Source organism: Cryptomeria japonica, chromosome 1 (assembly GCF_030272615.1).
Source record: "Cryptomeria japonica chromosome 1, Sugi_1.0, whole genome shotgun sequence".
Classification (NCBI taxonomy): Eukaryota; Viridiplantae; Streptophyta; class Pinopsida; order Cupressales; family Cupressaceae; genus Cryptomeria; species Cryptomeria japonica.
Window position 1 is genome coordinate 657,395,821 of NC_081405.1, and position 19,230 is coordinate 657,415,050.

The 19,230-nt window shown below is 40.7% G+C and overlaps 1 protein-coding gene across 1 annotated transcript; it reads left to right on the forward strand.

Moving 5' to 3' along the window:
* The first annotated feature begins 1,040 nt into the window (after window positions 1-1,040).
* On the forward strand, window positions 1,041-3,841 carry LOC131050414 (probable LRR receptor-like serine/threonine-protein kinase At4g36180). Its single transcript, XM_057984578.2, has 3 exons — window positions 1,041-1,507; window positions 1,660-1,978; window positions 2,820-3,841. Exons 1-3 carry the CDS (start codon window positions 1,178-1,180, stop codon window positions 3,419-3,421), a joined length of 1,251 nt encoding a protein of 416 aa, XP_057840561.1. The 5' UTR covers window positions 1,041-1,177; the 3' UTR covers window positions 3,422-3,841.
* The last annotated feature ends 15,389 nt before the right edge of the window (window positions 3,842-19,230 follow it).

Here is a 19,230-nt window from a genome sequence, read left to right on the forward strand (position 1 = left end):
TTCAAAACAAACAAAAAAACAAAATAGTACTATAACAAGATCATAAAAGCCACCATAATATGCAAAGTCCAAATCTTTTAGTCAAATACATTTAATGCGAATAACATGTTAAATGGAAACTTCTTTGATTGCCACATCGAACTACTTAATCAAAGGAAACACATACATGTAGAATGTGGCTTAAGTTGGACTATGGTCACTAGAAGAGCTCCCTAAACTAAAAGTCCGATATTTAGCAATCTTTTTTTAAGAGGCAAAGATGGCAAAAAAGACAAGATCCCTGATCAAAATCCATAACGAAGAAGCAAAATCAGCAAAGAGTTAGAAATAAAAAATAACTAATAAGATTATTAGTTGTTTTGAACAATATCAACACCAGTTCATGGGTCCCATAAACTGAATGATCTTGTAGATGTCAATAAGAACTTCCATTTCACTTCATATCATAGACATACTAGGGGAGAAGACCGAGTAGTTGTGCACCCTAACTTTGCACTTCTCAAAATCCTACGTGAAAATTTCAAATCAGTCCCAATTTTTTACAGCAACTTACTTGGCAAGCCCCTACTTATAACTAAGGTTTCAAGGCCACATCATCAAGTATGGTGCCACATCAGCATGCTTTTTGCCAAGGTGTCCAAAACAGCCCCAAAAAGAGAGACCAATAGTCGTGCAAAAGAGATCCCTATACTTGTGTAGCTGATGTGGCATCATATGATTGATCGCTTTTTACAACTAATGCTACATTTCTTAGCAATAACAACTTTAAAGTCACAACTATTGGTACAATATATTGTAATTATTAATATATAAATACACAAAAATTGATATTGTATGTTTCAAACAATAATTTTTATTTATACTACTATAATAACAAGAAGTATCAACAACCCTCACAACTATTCATACATGCTCAACCACTACTGTCCTACTAGCTACCAAAACATTCAGAAGTGCACAAAATACAAGACTGTCCACTCTACGTTTTGAGAAGGGGGATATTAAAAAACGATGTCAAATCATCAGTGCAAATACCTGCTCAATGAAAGGTCATGGGTTACTGAACACCACCACGTGAAGAAACACAATCTCTATATATCAATGTCAAGCTACCCTTATCCAATCCATCAATTGCTTCACACAAGTATATCTCAATTGCAGTCTTAGATTGCAGAGCATGGAACAATCAGTCCCAATTCTGATTGTGGCCTGCACAATCCTTACTCTTGGCTCTAGCATTTTATCTGCTACCCTCCCTTCTGACATCCAAGCCCTGATCCACTTCAAGAACTCAATTGACAAATCCAGTGTACACCCAACTTCATGCTTAGATTCATGGGACTTCTCTGCAGCAGATCCTTGTGTTTCAACATCAGCGGCCCATTTTGCTTGTGGTCTTCTCTGCGATGTCCAAACTGGAGAGGAAAGCCGGGTCACAAGCATTACTCTGGATGGAGCAGGGTACAAAGGATTCCTTCATCCATCCATTGGGAATCTCAGTGAGCTGGTATCTTTGTAATCAAAGCATTGCAATTTATTATTCTTTGTGCAGTAGAATTTTTTCTTCATTCTTCTCTGCAGTAATTTATTCATTTGTGTTCTCTTGAAAATTTGAAATCGGTGCCTGTTAGTCTTAATTTTCTATGGGGTTTCTAACAGGTCAAGCTTGATGTATCAGGAAATGCCTTTAGTGGAGCCATTCCTGAAACAATAGGCCTGCTGAGTAAGCTAACAAGCTTGAAGTTGGCCAACAACCAGTTTTCTGGGTCCTTGCCTAGTTCAATTGGCGGGCTTGTAAGCCTGCAAGGTATGTCACTGGCAAGGAACCAGCTTGATGGATTCATTCCCCAGTCATTGAATGGCCTTGTTGACTTACGAAGTATGGATTTGTCACATAACAGTTTTAGTGGTGTAATTCCACCTTTTAGAGGCATGAGATCAATGCACAGTTTGGATGCTAGTTATAACAAACTTACAGGTGAGCAAGCTGAGTGTATTTCTTGAGATAAAAAGTTAGCATACGGTTTAATGACTATCTAGGGGACTTAAATGTTGTGAATGTATTGAGGTTATTTCTACAGTTCATTGCAGTACATTTGATAATTTCTGAATTAAAACTTTGGAGTAGAAACTGGGTAGTATTTTTTTCATCAATATTTTAGATCATGTCTAATTTTATGGAGCTTTCTCTGTGAATTTGACCGAATATAGTCACAAACCGGTGCATTTATGTGGATGGTCATGACTTATGGTCTGCATTTATGTGGATGATCATGACTCATGACCATATATAGTTCTGTATATATGAATCAAAACATATATACAAAACATATACGTCTATGTTTAAGTAGGAATACATGCATACAGAGCTGTATATGGCCAGCATTTGATGTCTTTATTGTAGTTTAGTCTTTTGAATTGTCATGACATTATTTCAGTTCCAGAATCTTTGAAGTTTGAAGAGCTTTAAAGAAGGAACACTTGGTCCTCAAAACTAGAATGCAGCAAATGCCCTGGATTTTGGACATATACAGCGAATTATATGTAAATCTGAGCATATACAGTTCTGTTTGTGTCTGAAATTTGAATTCATACCTGAAAAGTTGTAGATGGCGGATTTGTGGTGCACTTATTGTAGTTTAGCCCTCTTGATAATGATATTTCAGATATGCTGTATTCGGGGAAATAAAATTATATCTGTAGAAGTTTGGTAACAAAATACTCCCTGGATCAAAAGTAGTTTATGTTTTTAAATGGGCTTCCAATGTTTGAAGAATGATAGCAAGCAAGTGGAAATAAGACAAATGTTTTTGCTGCAGGTGAGCTACACGCAGAGCTTCCACCTCTGCTATCTCTGCTAATACTAAGGGGAAACATGCTAAATGGAAGCTTGCCGGCCAAATTGAATTCATTGCCAAGACTTAGCGTTCTGGATGTGGCCTCTAATAAATTGAGCGGAAGTGTGGGCAGTACTCTGTTTGGGCACCCTTCACTGCAGCAGGTCAATCTGTCCAACAACAATTTCGGTGCTTTGAGTGTTCCAAATTTAGCAGGGGTAAATGCCCAAATGGTTGCTTTCGACATCAGTTTCAACAGGATTAATGGGTCACTTCCTGCTAATTTTGCAAGCATTGGAAGCCTTGCTGCTCTGTATCTTAGTCACAACCAATTCCAAGGGCCAATTCCTGCAGATTATGGTAGGAAAACAGCCATGGAAGGCTCTGAAAACATGAGGCCTTTATACAGGCTATATCTAGAGAGTAACTACTTGAGTGGTGATATCCCAGCTGTATTTTTGGGCATTTCCCCTGGAAAAATTATTGGTAGCTTTGCTGACAATTGTTTGAATGAATGTCCTGCAAGAGTTACGCTGTGTCAGGGTGGACAGAGGCCTCCTAGTGAATGTAGGACTGCTTATTAAACCTCAAATATCGGACTAATTGGACGAGTGCAAGCTGCAATCCCTTAATTTTGTTAGTGCGCTTTGTTGGAGGAGGTTTCTGGGTCTTTGTGTTCATCTCAGTTTTGGGTTTCATAGATTGCCTGGCCTCGCAAATGTCATTAAAAATCTTCATTCTCATTGATCTAAATAAATCATGATTATTAGAACAAATATGTTATCAATCTTCTCTTATGAAAAAATAGGAGGGGTCTTAAATTCTTCTATACTATTCTTAGAGCATTTATCTTTGCAGTACAATGTCTTCTCTTACATAGACAATTCCAGTGTTCTTTATCCTTCTGTATCATTTTCTTCTAGATTTACTATCATCTAGTAAGACATTTTTAATGTCTTCGGTAGGAGGTGTGTTATGGCCACCTTTGATGGCTGATTATATTGATAGTTGGAACTTGCTAGATATTAACGACAATTGTGGCAGCTCTTACAGGTTAACTTGTCTTAAAAGGATGTTAGAAATTGTTATAATATATATATATTCTGTGTATGAAAGTAAAATTGCTGTTCAATTGTGTTGGTGTTAGTTTGTTGTCTTCATGGTGAATTTATTGGTGGGATTGTATTATTAGTGTTATTTTTAAGAGAAGGTGATATGATTAGTGGGTCTTAGGAAATATTTATTTACATCAGTGAATTTTTACAATCTATGAGATTTTGAATTGTTGCTTCTAGATTTGATTGTGTGAATGGTTTTCACATCAATGTTTCGGATCATACTACATGATCCATCATCAGAATGTTAGAGAGTAAAAAAAGAAAAACAAATCATGTAGTATGATCCATGTATATGGTGAAAATGGATAACAATAATAACAATATTGAAAGGCTAAATAGATTCAACCACAAAACCCTAGCCTAACAATCAACAAAGATCCACCATAACATATGAAGATTACCTAAGACAATGCAAATCACATGAAATCACAAAGATTATACCATCACATGTCTAATAGGGTTTTGATCTCCATTCTTCCTATCTCCATTGATCTTGCTTGATATATTTGCTCTCAGATTTTATATGCACAAGAGCTCAACAAAGAACGGAATGTGGTTGCAAGTAGGATCGTAGTGTAGTCAATTGATCAAGTAGTTAGCTCATTAGGGTTTGATAATGAAGGAAGCATCTCCCTATATAGAATACACTATATGAAATGGAGGGATAAGATTGAGAGGTATAAAAGGAGGTCGGTTATGATTAGAGGGTAGGTAAAAGAAATAATAAAATAATGAAAGGGGTAGGTAGTGTATGAATTAAGAGATGAATGACATGTGTCATGGGTAGAAAAGGCTAATGAATTAATTAAATAAATAAAGATTTATTTAATTAATAGAAGAAGTACGATAATTAAATAAATAAAAATATTTATTTAATTTAGGAAAAGGATAATTTAAATAAATAAATGTATTTATTTAAATGAGAAATAAGGCTAGAAGAGGATAAATGAATTAATTAAATAAATAAGGATTTATTTAATTAATAGAAGAATTAGGCTTAGATAATTAAATAAACTGGACAATTTTGGGTGTCTACATTTTGCCCCTCTTTGAGACAATGTGGCTTGTTGCGTTGTTTCAAAGAAGATAATATGAACTGATACAGAGTTGCCCCAGAATGGGAATGATATGCCCCCTCGAGAGATTGGATGAAAATGTCTGGAAAGATCCCAGACAATCTCTCGATAAGAAAGAAAGGCTAGAATGGACTGACCGGATAAAGTGACAAAGTCACGGAATAACGAAGACTGACTCTGGAAATGAAGGCGAGGGCTAGGGTAGGCTATAAGATAGACCACGGGGGAAAATACATCCTCATTGTCATCTACACATCCACAAGAGCATATTGCAGAGCGAAAATAGAGCAGGAGCAGTCAGCAGCGATGGCTTTCACTCACAGATTCGACCGCGTTCGCCGATTTCAGAGGCCAGCAGAGGCAGGAGAGCCGGTAAGTACCACCAAACCTCCTCGTACTTTGACGCATTTAATTTTGTCATTAATGCATGTCGAATAGGGTAATAAATGCACTTAGACTAAGGTCCAAAAAGTGTCAAAAAATATCCAGGCGCGTCTGCGATGGTGCCAGGCGCGTCTGTGCTGTTGAGGCGCATTTGTGCCAAGAAGGCACGTCTATATCAACTAGGCGCGTCTATGCAGAGCATAGGCACGTTTGCGTCAGGCAGGCGCGTCTGTGTTGTTCAGGCGCGTCTATGCAGTCTTTGAGCACGTTTATGTCATGTAAGCGTGTTTGCGTTTGAAAAGTACGAATTTGCATCTTCTAGGTCAAATTGGCAATTCTGTGATGAACATATGCTGTCGATTGGATAAGCTACTGAGGGGATACACTCAAGCAGGTCCTCTAGGAAGACTAGGATAGATCAAGGCACTTTGTGATGAACAGTGAGTACCAAGATAGAGTACTTTGTGATGAACAGGGAGTACTGAAATATGAGCAGCACTTTGTGATGAACAGGGAGTGCAAATGTGAGTAACACTTTGTGATGAACAGTGAGTGTTACACACGTAGTACTTTGTGATGAACAGGGAATACCACTAGGATAAATAGCAACACTTTGTGATGAACAGTGAGTGTCACTAGGGTAGATAGCTATATGCATTTAGATAGCGAGTAGCATTTTGTGATAAACAGTGAATGTCACTATAACTGATATGATTGAGTTGTTTGACTGCAGGAGTATTTGCCGATGCTAGAGTCACGAGAGAGATTCTCGTCGACGCAGAGGTTGCGACCTGAGTTGTCGCTCGAGGACAGAGCAGCCATCGAGGAGATGGGTTTGAGACATGTGTTGTATGTGCCTGAGTTTCGGGCAAACATGGGACTGCTGACTGCATTAGCTGAGAGATAGCACTCTGAGACGTGCACATTTCATCTGCCGATGGGTGAGATGACAGTCACCCTAGAGGATGTATACAAGATTATGAGGATACCGATTGATGGGGAGCTGATCCCATATGATCGAGATGGCAACAGAGAGGCCCTGAGACGAGTATTCCAGGACCCTGGACTGGAGATGAGGGCAGGACACGTGGATGGGACACCATGACAGCCACCGGGTTAGCATTGTCGGCAGTGATCGGAGGAGCTATCAGTGGGTTCCTGTGTCCGGACAGGGCGACACGGGGGTTAGCTGTGGGCTGGGGAGGAGCACTGGAGACGCTGGTGACACAGCATACCAGATATGCCTGGGGACCATGTGTGTTGGCCCACTTGTATTATGAGCTTCATCAGTTTGTTTATCATGGGTCAGTGGGATTGGGTTGCGGAGTTACCTTGCTGCAGGTATGGGCTTATGAGCATCTGCTGGTTACCCGACCGATACACTTCAGGGGCAGAGGTTATGGACGCAGCTTTGTGCATTTGTATGATATGATCACATCGCAGCCACGGATTGGCAGGCTAGAGCATTGGCGGCGGGTGATTGATGACATTGATGAGGTCATATGGCGACCTTATCTGGGCTGCAAGCAGTGGGAGGATGACGCAGTTGAGCTTCCCTACACCTTCCGGAGCAGGTATTTGATTGGGCGGACGCCCTATGTGCTGGAGAGGCAGTTGGTAGACAGGATTGGCCGACAGTTTGGCCGGATTCAGAGGATGCCGCGGGGCTCAGGCATGTATGCCCGCACAGTGAGAGATCAGGCACAGTTTGGGCCGTTGCTGTCATATGATCAGGCAGTGACACAGCTGGTGGAGATGATACCTCTTCCCTAGGACATGTGGCCAGAGATCGAGGACGCCAGCATGGATGCCAAGTATACAGCTTATTGGGCAGAGCATCCATTCCCACGGTTGACAGATCTAGGAGAGGCTTTGGAGGGAGATGGTGGGAGAGATGATGATGATGGTGGAGGTGATGGGGGTCGAGGCTGACGGAGGAGGAGGGGAGTAGTTGGAGAGAGGAGGGTTGCACCTCGGAGGGAGGGTGGTGAGGAGAGGCCGGCTCGGGTGGTGAGGGGTCGCGGTGGATTGCCGCTACAGGTACCAGCAACACAGGGTCCTGGATAGGTACAGGCACAGGGACAGGGACAGAGACAGGGACCAGTACAGGTACAGGTACAGGCACAGGGGGAGCCACAGCCAGAGGCAGAGGGGGATGACCCGGTGGAGGCCGCGTTGCTAGATCTGAGGGAGATCTATCAGGGCCAGGCAGATGAGATCCAGGAGCTGGAGAGGGAGAGGGATCGGCTCAGGACGAGGCTCAGGGATACTGAGCGAGAGCGGGATCAGGCTATCCAGTGCTACACAGAGGCTGAGACAGCACTGAGGGCAGGGAGACAGGCAGCTGAGGACACAGGGGCAGGATATGCTTATGTCCTGCGGGCAGGAGAGGAGATAGCCTACTAGAGAGACCTCTACTATGGTGCAGTGCCAGCAGATCAGTGGGCAAGGAGCTTCCATAGACCGTCGCGTATAGCGACAGCTACGGGAGGGAGCCGGAGGAGATAGGTATCGAGTGGTGGGGTTATGGGTCCTCCACCACCACCAGATAGAGGAGACAAGAGGGATGATCCTGGGGTGGGTCCTTCAAGGGCTCAGATTCCACCGAGGCCAGGCGGCTCCAAGGGAGGGAGTTCATCATAGCCTTAGAAGACTCCCTATGTATCAGTTTTGTACCATTTTTGTATTGTAGACACCTGCGGGTGCTTTTGTAGCCATATGATTTTGACATCATTGTATCATGACACTTTTGATTATATATATGAGATGATTCATCTTTGCGGCAGCTATATGCATGTGTACCTATGTGATGAGATGTTCTTATAATGTATGTTTTATGCTATGGATGCAAATATGTATGTAATGCAATATTTTTGTTCTTTTATGTTTTAAAATGTTGTGCCAATGCAAATGTAAATGTATGAAGTGTAGATGAATATGATAATGCAAATGTAAATTGTGCTAACAGGTGTTGTGTGCAGGATGTGATGCAGTTGTGATATCTATATGTATGTATGAAATGCTTATATGTGGTAATGCAGGTGCAGCTACATGAAATGCAAATGTTTTTGGTGTGTCATTATACTCAGTCGTGTGATAGCAGGCTACGCGGACTCGAGAAGGATGATGGAAGCCAATCAAAAAATGGGGATGGAAGACAGAAGATATGAAAGTGAAAGAGCTTCTTGTGCGTTATCATCATTGAGCTTTATTATGGCAAGTAGGTTATGACAATCGAGGCATATGTTCGACCCAGAAAGTCATTGTACCTGTTTGCATGGAGATAAGACAGTCACAAATAAGGAATGCCCCAGTTCACACTAGACTCACAGTGTCCTCATATCCTTGGACAAGTCATAGCATTACTAAGAGACAATCCACAGACAGCAAATACAAATAGGTGACGATACCCCATCCTCGCCTTTCTATTCAAAGACATCCTGGAGATAGAATCTCTAGTCAAAGACATCCTGGAAAAGCTAAAAGACATGTTACCAGAAAGATAAAATCAAAAGAAAACCAAGACTCGACACCAACACTCACTGTAGTCATCAAGTTTAGTGTCTCTTGTCACCTGTATAAGTCTTATTTGATTGTGGTCACAATGTTTACTTTCACAGAAATGATAGATAGCACTGAACCATAATGTTGTCTAAGTCTGTTGAAAGATTTGATTTGTTGAAGCCCATTGTTGCTGTTGTGTCTCATCTAAAATTGACTGAATCCATGAAACTGATACTTTATTGCGGAGAAGATGAAACTTTATTGCGGATCTGTGATGCATATGTTGCTTTATTGTGGATTGTGTGCGAATAGATTGAAGGAAGCTGGAAGACACTGTACTCCTTGAAACATGTGATGTTCCCAGTTCCACACCCATTACTAGACATAGGATTTGCCTTAGCCACAGATAGGATCTGATTTATTATGGATGGAAAGGGAGGTGAAAATGGAGGTTTATTATGAATGGCTAACCAATCTTGGGTGGATCAATAACAAACCATGATGGGAATGGGTAAGTTTATTATGGACGAATAGGTTGTGAGTGTGTGCAAAGTGAAAGGATGAAAGTGGAATCCTGAAGGAGGGAGGAGCAATGTCTCTGCGCATGGCGCTGGTGACCCAGTTTTCACCATGGTATTTGCCCAGGGCGCCACCGAAGTGGTTTTCACCGTTGGACGAAATTATTTCTCTTTACTTTTTTCGATTTTTCAATCTTTTTTGTGTCACAAGGCGCCTGTTTGCTAGGTTTTCATCAAGTAACGATTTTTTTGTTTTATAATTTTTTATTTTTTATTTTTTGAATTTTTTGATTTTTTTTGTATTTTTGAAATTAGGATACTCTGAGGAGTTATGTTTAGAACCTGCGAAGGTGCATGTTGTTGATAGGATCCTCCAAAGTTTCACCTTCTGTAGTTGAAAGCTGATATGCACTAGATCTATATGCTGCTGTAATAATGTAGGGACCAAGCCAGTTTGGTTCGAACTTGCCCTTCTTCTCTCTGTCTTATTGATTTTTAGTATTTTCTCTGAGAACTAAGTCACCTACCTCAAATGTGCGAGGCTTGACCTTGTGATTGTAGCTGCGACTCATTCATTGTTGGTAAGCCTTGAGATGACTATAAGCAGTTTGTCTTCGTTCATCCAATAGTTCCAGCTCTTGTAGGCGAGAGACCCTGTAGTCTTCATCACTGATGATGTTTTGCAAAGAGACCTGTAAAGAGGGTAGCTTGACCTCAATAGGCAAGATAGCTTCAGAACCATAGACTAGTGAATAGGGTGTAGCTCCTATAGGTGTACGGACACTTATGCGGTAGGCCCAAAGTGCAGGATTAAGTTGAATATGCCAATTACGACCAGCATCGTCGACTGTCTTCTTTAGGATTTTAAGGATTGTTTTGTTAGACGCCTCAGCTTGGCCATTGCCTTGGGGGTAATATGGTGTGGAGAAACGATGAGAGATATGGAAGCGGTCACAGAGTTCACGAACATCTTGATTTTTGAAGGGACGCCCGTTATCAGTGATAATGGAAACAGGAATACCGTATCGACAAATGATATAGTTGAGGATGAATGTAGCAATCTGTTTTCCAGTAACTTGTGTAAGAGGCACGACTTCAATCCATTTTGTAAAATACTCTGTGGCGGTGATAATGAATTTATGACCATTGGAAGGAGGGTGAATCTTGCCTATGAGATCGAGTCCCCACTGACAAAAGGGCCAAGGAGATGCAAGTGGTTGAAGTTCTTGTGCTGGTGCATGTATGAGATCTCCATGAATTTGACATTGCTTACATTTCTTGACAAACTGATATGAGTCTTTCTCCATATTGGGCCAGTAATATCCAGTCCTGATGAGTTTCTTGGCCAAGGTAGGACCACTAGCATGTGGACCACATATTCCTTCATGCACTTCCCGTAACGCAACCTGAGCTTCGTCGCTTTCTAAACATCTAAGAAGAGTGCCATCTAGACCTCGCCGGTATAGGATATCAGCTAAAATGACATATCGAGAGGATTGGCGAATGAAAGTGCGACATTGGTTATTTGATAGATCAGGAGGTAAAGTATTGTCTCGTAGGTATGTGAAAATGGAACCATATAACTGGGATTCGGGACCGACAACACATATCATCTCAGTAGGCATTATCTCGTATGAAGGGACCAAAAGGTTATCCACCAAGAACTCATAGCGGGTCTCGTTTGGAGGTAAATCGATCAATGAAGCAATTGTAGCCATGGCATCTGCGGCTCGATTCTGCTCTCTTGGTATCTGCTCAAAGTCTATCTTTGTGAAATGTTGTTTCAGACCATCCACCATTTGTTTATAAGGCATTAACTTTTCATCTTTTGTTTGATAATCACCAGTTGCTTGACGGATAACAAGTTGGGAGTCCCCAAAAACACGAAGTTCCTGGATCTTCCATTGAACTGCAATTTGTAATCCTGTTGTTAATGCCTCATATTCCATTATATTGTTAGTGCAAGGAAATGATAAGCGGTATGATTTTGGTATAGAATCCCCTTGAGGAGTTATAAAGAGGATGTCAGCTCCTGCCCCATGCTGTGTATATGAGCCGTCAAAGTATAGTTGTCATGGCTTTGCATGTGACATTGTCAAAATGGATTCATCTGAAAATTCTGAACTTAGAGGAACATCATCTATCATGGGAGCATCTGCTAATTGATCTGCGATGGCTTGTCCTTTTATTGCTTTTCTGTCCACATACTCGATGTCGAATTCACTCAGTATCATTACCCATTTGGCCAGTCGCCCAGTAAGTGTTGCCTTATTGAGAAGGTATTTCAACGGATCTATCCTTGCAACTAACTTTGTCTTATGAGTAAGCATGTAATGTCGTAATTTCTATGAAGCAAAGACCACAGCAAGACATGCACGCTCAATTGGTGTGTAGTTTAGCTCGTATCCCACCAATGTGCGACTGATATAGTATACTGCTTTTTCCTTGCCTTCAACGATTTGTTGCGCTAAGAGTGCCTCCAGTGCTGTTGGAGTAGCTGATATATATAGTAACAGTGGTTGATCTAGAACTGGTGGCATCAGAACCGGCGGATTTAGAAGATAATCTTTGAGCATCTGGAAAGCCTGTTGATAGTTGTCATCCCATTTGAATTTGATGTTTTTATGTAGCAGGTGCTAAAAAGGATTACACTTATCTACCAGTTGTGCTATGAATCTTCGGATGGACTGGAGTCTGCCTTGTAAGGATCGAAGTTGACTGATATTTCTTGGTGGTTGCGTTTCCAAGATAGCTTTGACTTTTGCTGGATTTGCTTCAATTCCTCTTTTAGATACAATGAATCCTAGGAGCTTCCCAGAGGTTACTCCAAAGACACATTTCTTAGGGTTTAATCTTACTTTGTATTTTTCCAACCGATCAAAGGCAACTGAAATTATGTCCAAATGTGTATTTCTGTCTATTGATTTGACCAAGAGATTGTCAACATAATCTTCCACAGTTACATGCATGAGATCATGAAAGATAGTAGTCATGGCTCTTTGATATGTAGCACCTGCATTCTTTAGCCCGAAAGGCATGACATTCCAACAGAAAGTTCCCCACGGACAAGTAAATGTTGTTTTATGTTGATCCTCGGGTGCGATCTTTATTTGATTATAACCAGAGAATCCATCCATTAATGATAGCATTTCATGACCTGCTGTGAGATCAACAATCAAGTCAATGTTTGGTAATGGGAAGTCATCCTTGGGACAAGCTTTGTTAATGTCTCTGAAATCTGTGCAAATTCTGATGCTGCGGTCTGGTTTACTAACAGGTACCAAGTTAGAGATCCATTCAGGATAATCAATTGGGCGTATGAATCCGACATCGAGTAATTTCTCAAGTTCTGCTTTGACTAGTAATGCCACTTGTGGATGCATTTTTCTTAATTTCTGTTTTACTGGTTTTGCCCCCGGTTTGACCGTCAGATGATGTATTACCGAATCCGGATCCAATCCAGGCATATCAGCATATGACCAGGCGAAGTTGATTTGTCGCTTTTTGAAGAAACTTATGAATTTTGACCTTTCAGACTCAGTCAATGATTGAGCTAGGAATATGTTGTGTGGAACCTCTTCTGTACCGATGTTTGTTTTGATAGTCTCCTCTACCAACATGGATGAGTTTTCTTCATATGATGCTGGGAGAATGTTGAGCCTTCCATCTTCGGGCGCCTCAGAGAGGTTTTCACCCTCAGATACGTCCTTTCTTTTTACTTTTTTGGGGTCAGATAGCGCCACAATGTGGTTTTCGCCATAAGACCCTTGATTTGTTCTTATTTTCACATTTTTGCGACTGGAAGGTCTGACACTCTCACCAAAATATGCCACGCTATTGAGTTCTATGGTGTATCCTGCTTTATGGTCTCTAGGGGGAAGATCGTCTCGTATGCCTAGATAATCAATAAAAGCTTCATCGTTTTGGAATGTATCCAACTGTGCAGGTCCTTCATGATCCCAGTCAATGAGTTGGTGGTGAACAAGGGGAAGGCCGTTAATGTCTTCAAATTTAGCGGGGCTAAGAGTGAAGATGTGGTTATATTCGGGTATGTCAAGGTAATTATCGAGGTCATCGATGGCACTCTCCTCATCAGTCTCGATCACGAGCGAATCCAAATTATCATCACTAGTAGCGCATTCTGGAACAGGTGTTCTCATCCTATGTGATTTCAACCTAGAACCTTGAGACAAGGACTGTGTAGACTCCTCATGGGTTGTTTCTTGACCAACTCTGAATTTGTTATAAAACTCCTCTTCTGTGGGTTCACCCAGCTCTCTGAATGTCTCGGTGAGCTCGTAGTCACTGGAAGACTTGTCGGAACCCCATTCCCATTCGTTGGAATCTATGGAATAGCGATTCTCTTGTTGAATCTTGGCAGCTTTGATTTGTAAGGCTTCTTCTATCCTTTGGGTGTGGACTTTGGAAGTTAAGAAACCAAGTCCTTTCGAGCGTTCCTTCTTGAAAGTCAATTCAGGTTGTAAAGGTTCAATGATGCCTTCCTTTCATAACCCCAAAGGGCTTTTTCCATCATACCCGAATTTTTGTAGAATTTTGAAGCCTTTGCCATATTTCTCACATGGTAGATTGATGTGGTCTTGTGTTTCCTCTTCATTGTCTCTGAAAAGCATTTGGTATAAATCTTCCTCTTCTAGTTCACCCCATCTTTGAAAGCTAGTAGGGTCCCATTTGAGCGTCATGATGGAGATTTGCTTGTTAGGATGTGGTCTTCCATATTCTTTTGGGGAACTCATGACTTGTCTTAAGTACATGGTCTGATTGAAAGTATATTCCCCCATGCCTTTGTCCTGAAACTTGCCTTTAAGCTCACCTTGTTTTGATGTCGAAGGTTTTAATGACTCAGGATCAATGTATGCCAACGAAGGAATAGCCTCCCGATTACTAGGAATGATGGTTTCAGTTTTTGATTTCAGGTTATTGCATTATATGAATGGATTAGGATCACCGTTAACTGTTACTTCCACTCCATTATGAGGAAACTTAATGCATTGGTGATATGTGGATGGGACTGCCCTCATTTCATGAATCCAAGGACATCCTAGCAATATGTTATAAGTGAGATTTAAATCCAGGACTTGACAGACCACATCCTTTGTAACTGGCCCAACTCTGAGAGGTAAGATGACTGTACCCTTGGATGAACGCTCTTCATCATCATATGCCTTAATGGTGATCTTGTTTGTAGAATTTACAGCTTTATCAGAATATCTCAATTGTGTGATAGTTCTTAATGTGCAAATGTTTAGACCTGCTCCTCCATCTATCAGGACTCGTTTTATTCGATGTTTGTGTATGAAGGCATCAATGTGTAATGGCACATTATGCGGCTGACTTACAGAGGCGTCATCAGCTTCCGTGAAAGTAAGTGAATGTGGAATGGAAAGGTATCCCACCATGGCTTGAAACTGGTCCACATTTAGATCAGTAGGAACGGCAGTATCTCTCAAGATTTTGTCAAGAATGGCTTTATGTGCGGGAGATATGCGTAATAGTTCAAGGATTGAAATGAGCGCGGGTGTCTTCCCTAACTGTTCTACAAGGTCATACTCAGATTTGGTTGATGAGGAGGCTGTGTTTTTAGTTGGAGCACATTGCAAAGTGATTTTGCCTCGACGGGTTGTAACATGACATTCAGAGGTAGGTTCGGAAGAAGATCCAACACCTTTTAGGACAATCCTGGGTCTCTGAGTAGAATTCTCAGACGCTTTGTCCTTGATGATAATAGTAGAGACATAATTGTCCATTGAAATGTGATTGATAGTTGAATCATAGTTGTAGGATGCTCTGGTATAATTGGTTTGATCCTCTGTGGCTTTAGCTTTTCCCTTGTCATGTTTTGGGAATGGTTCCTTAAACATCTCATGTTCTTGATTGGAGGAATGCCCCTCAATCTCAATGTCACCTCTATCAATGAGATCCTGTATGATGTTCTTCAGTCTATGACAATTTCCTGTCTTATGACCCTTGCTCTTATGAAATTCACAATATTCATCATCATTCCACCAATTTGGTTTGACCTTTGGTTCATATGGCGGGAAATCTGGAATTGTGATCACCTTGTTTGCCACTAACTTCTTGAAAACTGACTCAAGTGGTTCTCCCAAAGGGGTATACTTCCTTCGTGATCTAGAAGTTGTTTGAGTATTCACTTGATTGTTTGTAGAACTTGATCCTGAAAAGATGACTTTGGGTCACACTGTGTTGGCATCGACAACACCATCATTGACTGTGTTCTTGTTTTTATTCCAAAATCTTGGCTTGTCTTTTCCTTTAAAGTCATCTTTGTTTTCCTTGAATATTTTAATGACTCCTTGTTCAATTAGGACCTTTTCTGTCGCTAAGCCTTTTTCAATGACGTCCTTGAAGGTGGACAAACAAGCTTTCCTTAAGTCATAACCAATCTCTTTGTTAACATTTTGGGTGAACATTTCTACCATTTGTTTTTGTGGAATTTCACAAGAGCATCTGCTGGCTAGATTTCTCCATCTTTGTAAAAATGATGCAAAAGACTCTCCCTCTTTTTGCTTGGTGTTGCACAAAGTAGTGACTGATATGTCTGTCTCTATGTTGTAGGAGAAATGTTGAATAAATGCCTCTGCTAAGTCACCCCATGACTTAATACCAGGTGGAAGTTGGGAGAACCATTCCATAGCTTGATCACCTAAGCTTTGTGGGAATAATCTTATCAAATATGTCTCTTCTGCTGCTACCTCAATGCAAGCTGTGAAAAACTGTCTTATGTGTGCCTTAGGATCCCCTTTTCCTCTATACTTATCAAATTTAGGCGTCACAAAGTGTGTAGGAAAAGGAGGCATTGGAATGCTCTTGTCAAATGGATAAGGACATATGTCTCTCATTGTGTATGTTGGCTTTGGTGTATTTATGTCCTCCATTTTCTTTTGTAAGTCCCTGATTTGTTGCTCCAAATTGCTCTTAGGTTGAGATCGACTTCTTGGACCATATCCTATGTTTGAGGTACCCATTGGAGGAAGAGCATGTTACATATATGGATGGTATTGATCATACACATGTTCATATGGAGGAGGTCTGTAATGATGCTGCATATGTGGACCACTTGGTATAGATTCATGTTGAGGAACACCATATCTATTTTGTGCATGTATACCATATTCTACAGGCATGTCATGTTCCATTGTGTTGCCCCCAAATTTGACATGAGGTTTCCTTGTGTCCAAATTTTGAGCATGCCTTTGAACATCGCATTGCTTTGGTGGTTGATCCTTAGCATTGGTATGTGATTGAGCATATTTTTCTCCATAAGACTTCCACAATGGTCTGCGAAGGTAAGTATCATATGTTTGACCATGTGTATGTGGGACCTCTGGTTTTTGAAGCAAAGCTGATGGTGATTTAGGTACCATATGTGGTCCTCTATTTCCTCCACTATTAGGTCTCCTTTGATCCATATTGGAGTGAGGTTGTTGCAAAGGTCTATGTTCCATTATTTGAGACATGTCAAAATCATGAGGTATCTTGGCTCCACTTTGTGCCATCATTTGTAAGAAATATTGTCTATCCCTCCTCATTATTTCCTCAACCAATCGATTGAAATGGGGATTCATAATGGATTCTTCCACATCTGCTGAATGTACTGAAAAGTTGTCCACATTGTCATTGTGTGTAGCATTGTTGTTTATAGTGTCCATGTTCTCAACATTTGGAATGTTTCTATATGCATCCATGTCAGGTAATGTGGTATGATCAGAATTGAAAAAGACCTCATTGTCATACTCATAAGAACTCATGTTTGCGGACTCTTGAGCCTCTTTAGTTTCTCTCCTAGATTTTTGAAGACGGGTTTCAACCATGAACTAGGTATTGACCAAGATGTGTGAGACTAGATGAAAAATGGAAAGAGTATGGAAGACCAAGAGGTGGATGGAATTTCCTATTTTATGACCCTTGCTCTTATGAAATTCACAATATTCATCATCATTCCACCAATTTGGTTTAACCTTTGGTTCATATGGAGGAAAATCTGGAATAGTGATTACTTTGTTTGCCACAAGCTTCTTGAAAACTGACTCAAGTGGTTCCCCCAATGGAGTGTACTTCCTTCGTGATCTGGAAGTTGTTTGAGTATTCACTTGATTGTTTGTAGAACTTGATTCCGAAAAGATGACTTTGGGTCACACTGTGTTGGCATCAACAACACCATCATTGACTGTGTTCTTGTTTTTATTCCAAAATCTTGGCTTGTCTTTTCCTTTAAAGTCATCTTTGTTTTCCTTGAATATCTTGATGACTCCTTGTTCAATTAGGACCTTTTCTGTTGCTAAGCCTTTTTCAATGACGTCCTTGAAGGTGGACAAACAAGCTTTCCTTAAGTCATAACCAATCTCTTTGTTAACATTTTGGGTGAACATTTCTACCATTTGTTTTTGTGGAATTTCACAAGAGCATCTGTTGGCTAGATTTCTCCATCTTTGTAAAAATGATGCAAAAGATTCTCCCTCTTTTTGCTTAGTATTGCACAAAGTAGTGACTGATATGTCTGTCTCTATGTTGTAGGAGAAATGTTGAATAAATGCCTCTACTAAGTCACCCCATGACTTAATGCCAGGTGGAAGTTGGGAGAACCATTCCATAGCTTGATCACTTAGGCTTTGTGGGAATAATCTCATCAAATATGTCTCTTCTGCTGCTACCTCAATGCAAGCTGTGAAAAATTGTCTTATGTGTGCCTTAGGATCCCCTTTTCCTCTATACTTATCAAATTTAGGCGTCACAAAGTGTGTAGGAAAAGGAGGCATTGGAATGCTCTTGTCAAATGGATAAGGACATATGTCTCTCATTGTGTATGTTGGCTTCGGTGTATTTATGTCCTCCATTTTCTTTTGTAAGTCCCTGATTTGTTGCTCCAAATTGCTCTTAGGTGGAGATCAACTTCTTGGACCATATCCTATGTTTGAGGTACCCATTGGAGGAAGAGCATGTTGCATATATGGATGGTATTGATCATACACATGTTCATATGGAGGAGGTCTGTAATGATGCTGCATATGTGGACCACTTGGTATAGATTCATGTTGAGGAACACCATATCTATTTTGTGCATGTATACCATATTCTACAGGCATGTCATGTTCCATTGTGTTGCCCCTAAATTTGACATGAGGTTTCCTTGTGTCCAAATTTTGAGCATGCCTTTGAACATCCCATTGCTTTGGTGGTTGATCCTTAGCATTGGTATGTGATTGAGCATATTTTTCTTCATAAGACTTCCATAATGGTCTGCGAAGGTAAGTATCATATGTTTGACCGTGTGTATGTGGGACCTCTGATTTTTGAAGCAAAGCTGATGGTGATTCAGGTACCATATGTGGTCCTCTATTTCCTCCACTATTAGGTCTCCTTTGATCCATATTGGAGTGAGGTTGTTGCAAAGGTCTATGTTCCATTATTTGAGACATGTCAAAATCATGAGGTATCTTGGCTCCACTTTGTGCCATCATTTGTAAGAAGTATTGTCTATCCCTCATTATTTCCTCAACCAATCGATTGAAATAGGGATTCGTAATGGATTCTTCCACATCTGCTGAATGTTCTGAAAAGTTGTCCACATTGTCATTGTGTGTAGCATTGTTGTTTATAGTGTCCATGTTCTCAACATTTGGAATGTTTCTATAGACATCCATGTCAGGTAATGTAGTATGATCAGAATTGAAAAAGATATCATTGTCATACTCATAAGAACTCATGTTTGCGGACTCTTGAGCCTCTTTAGTATCTCTCCTATATTTTTGAAGAC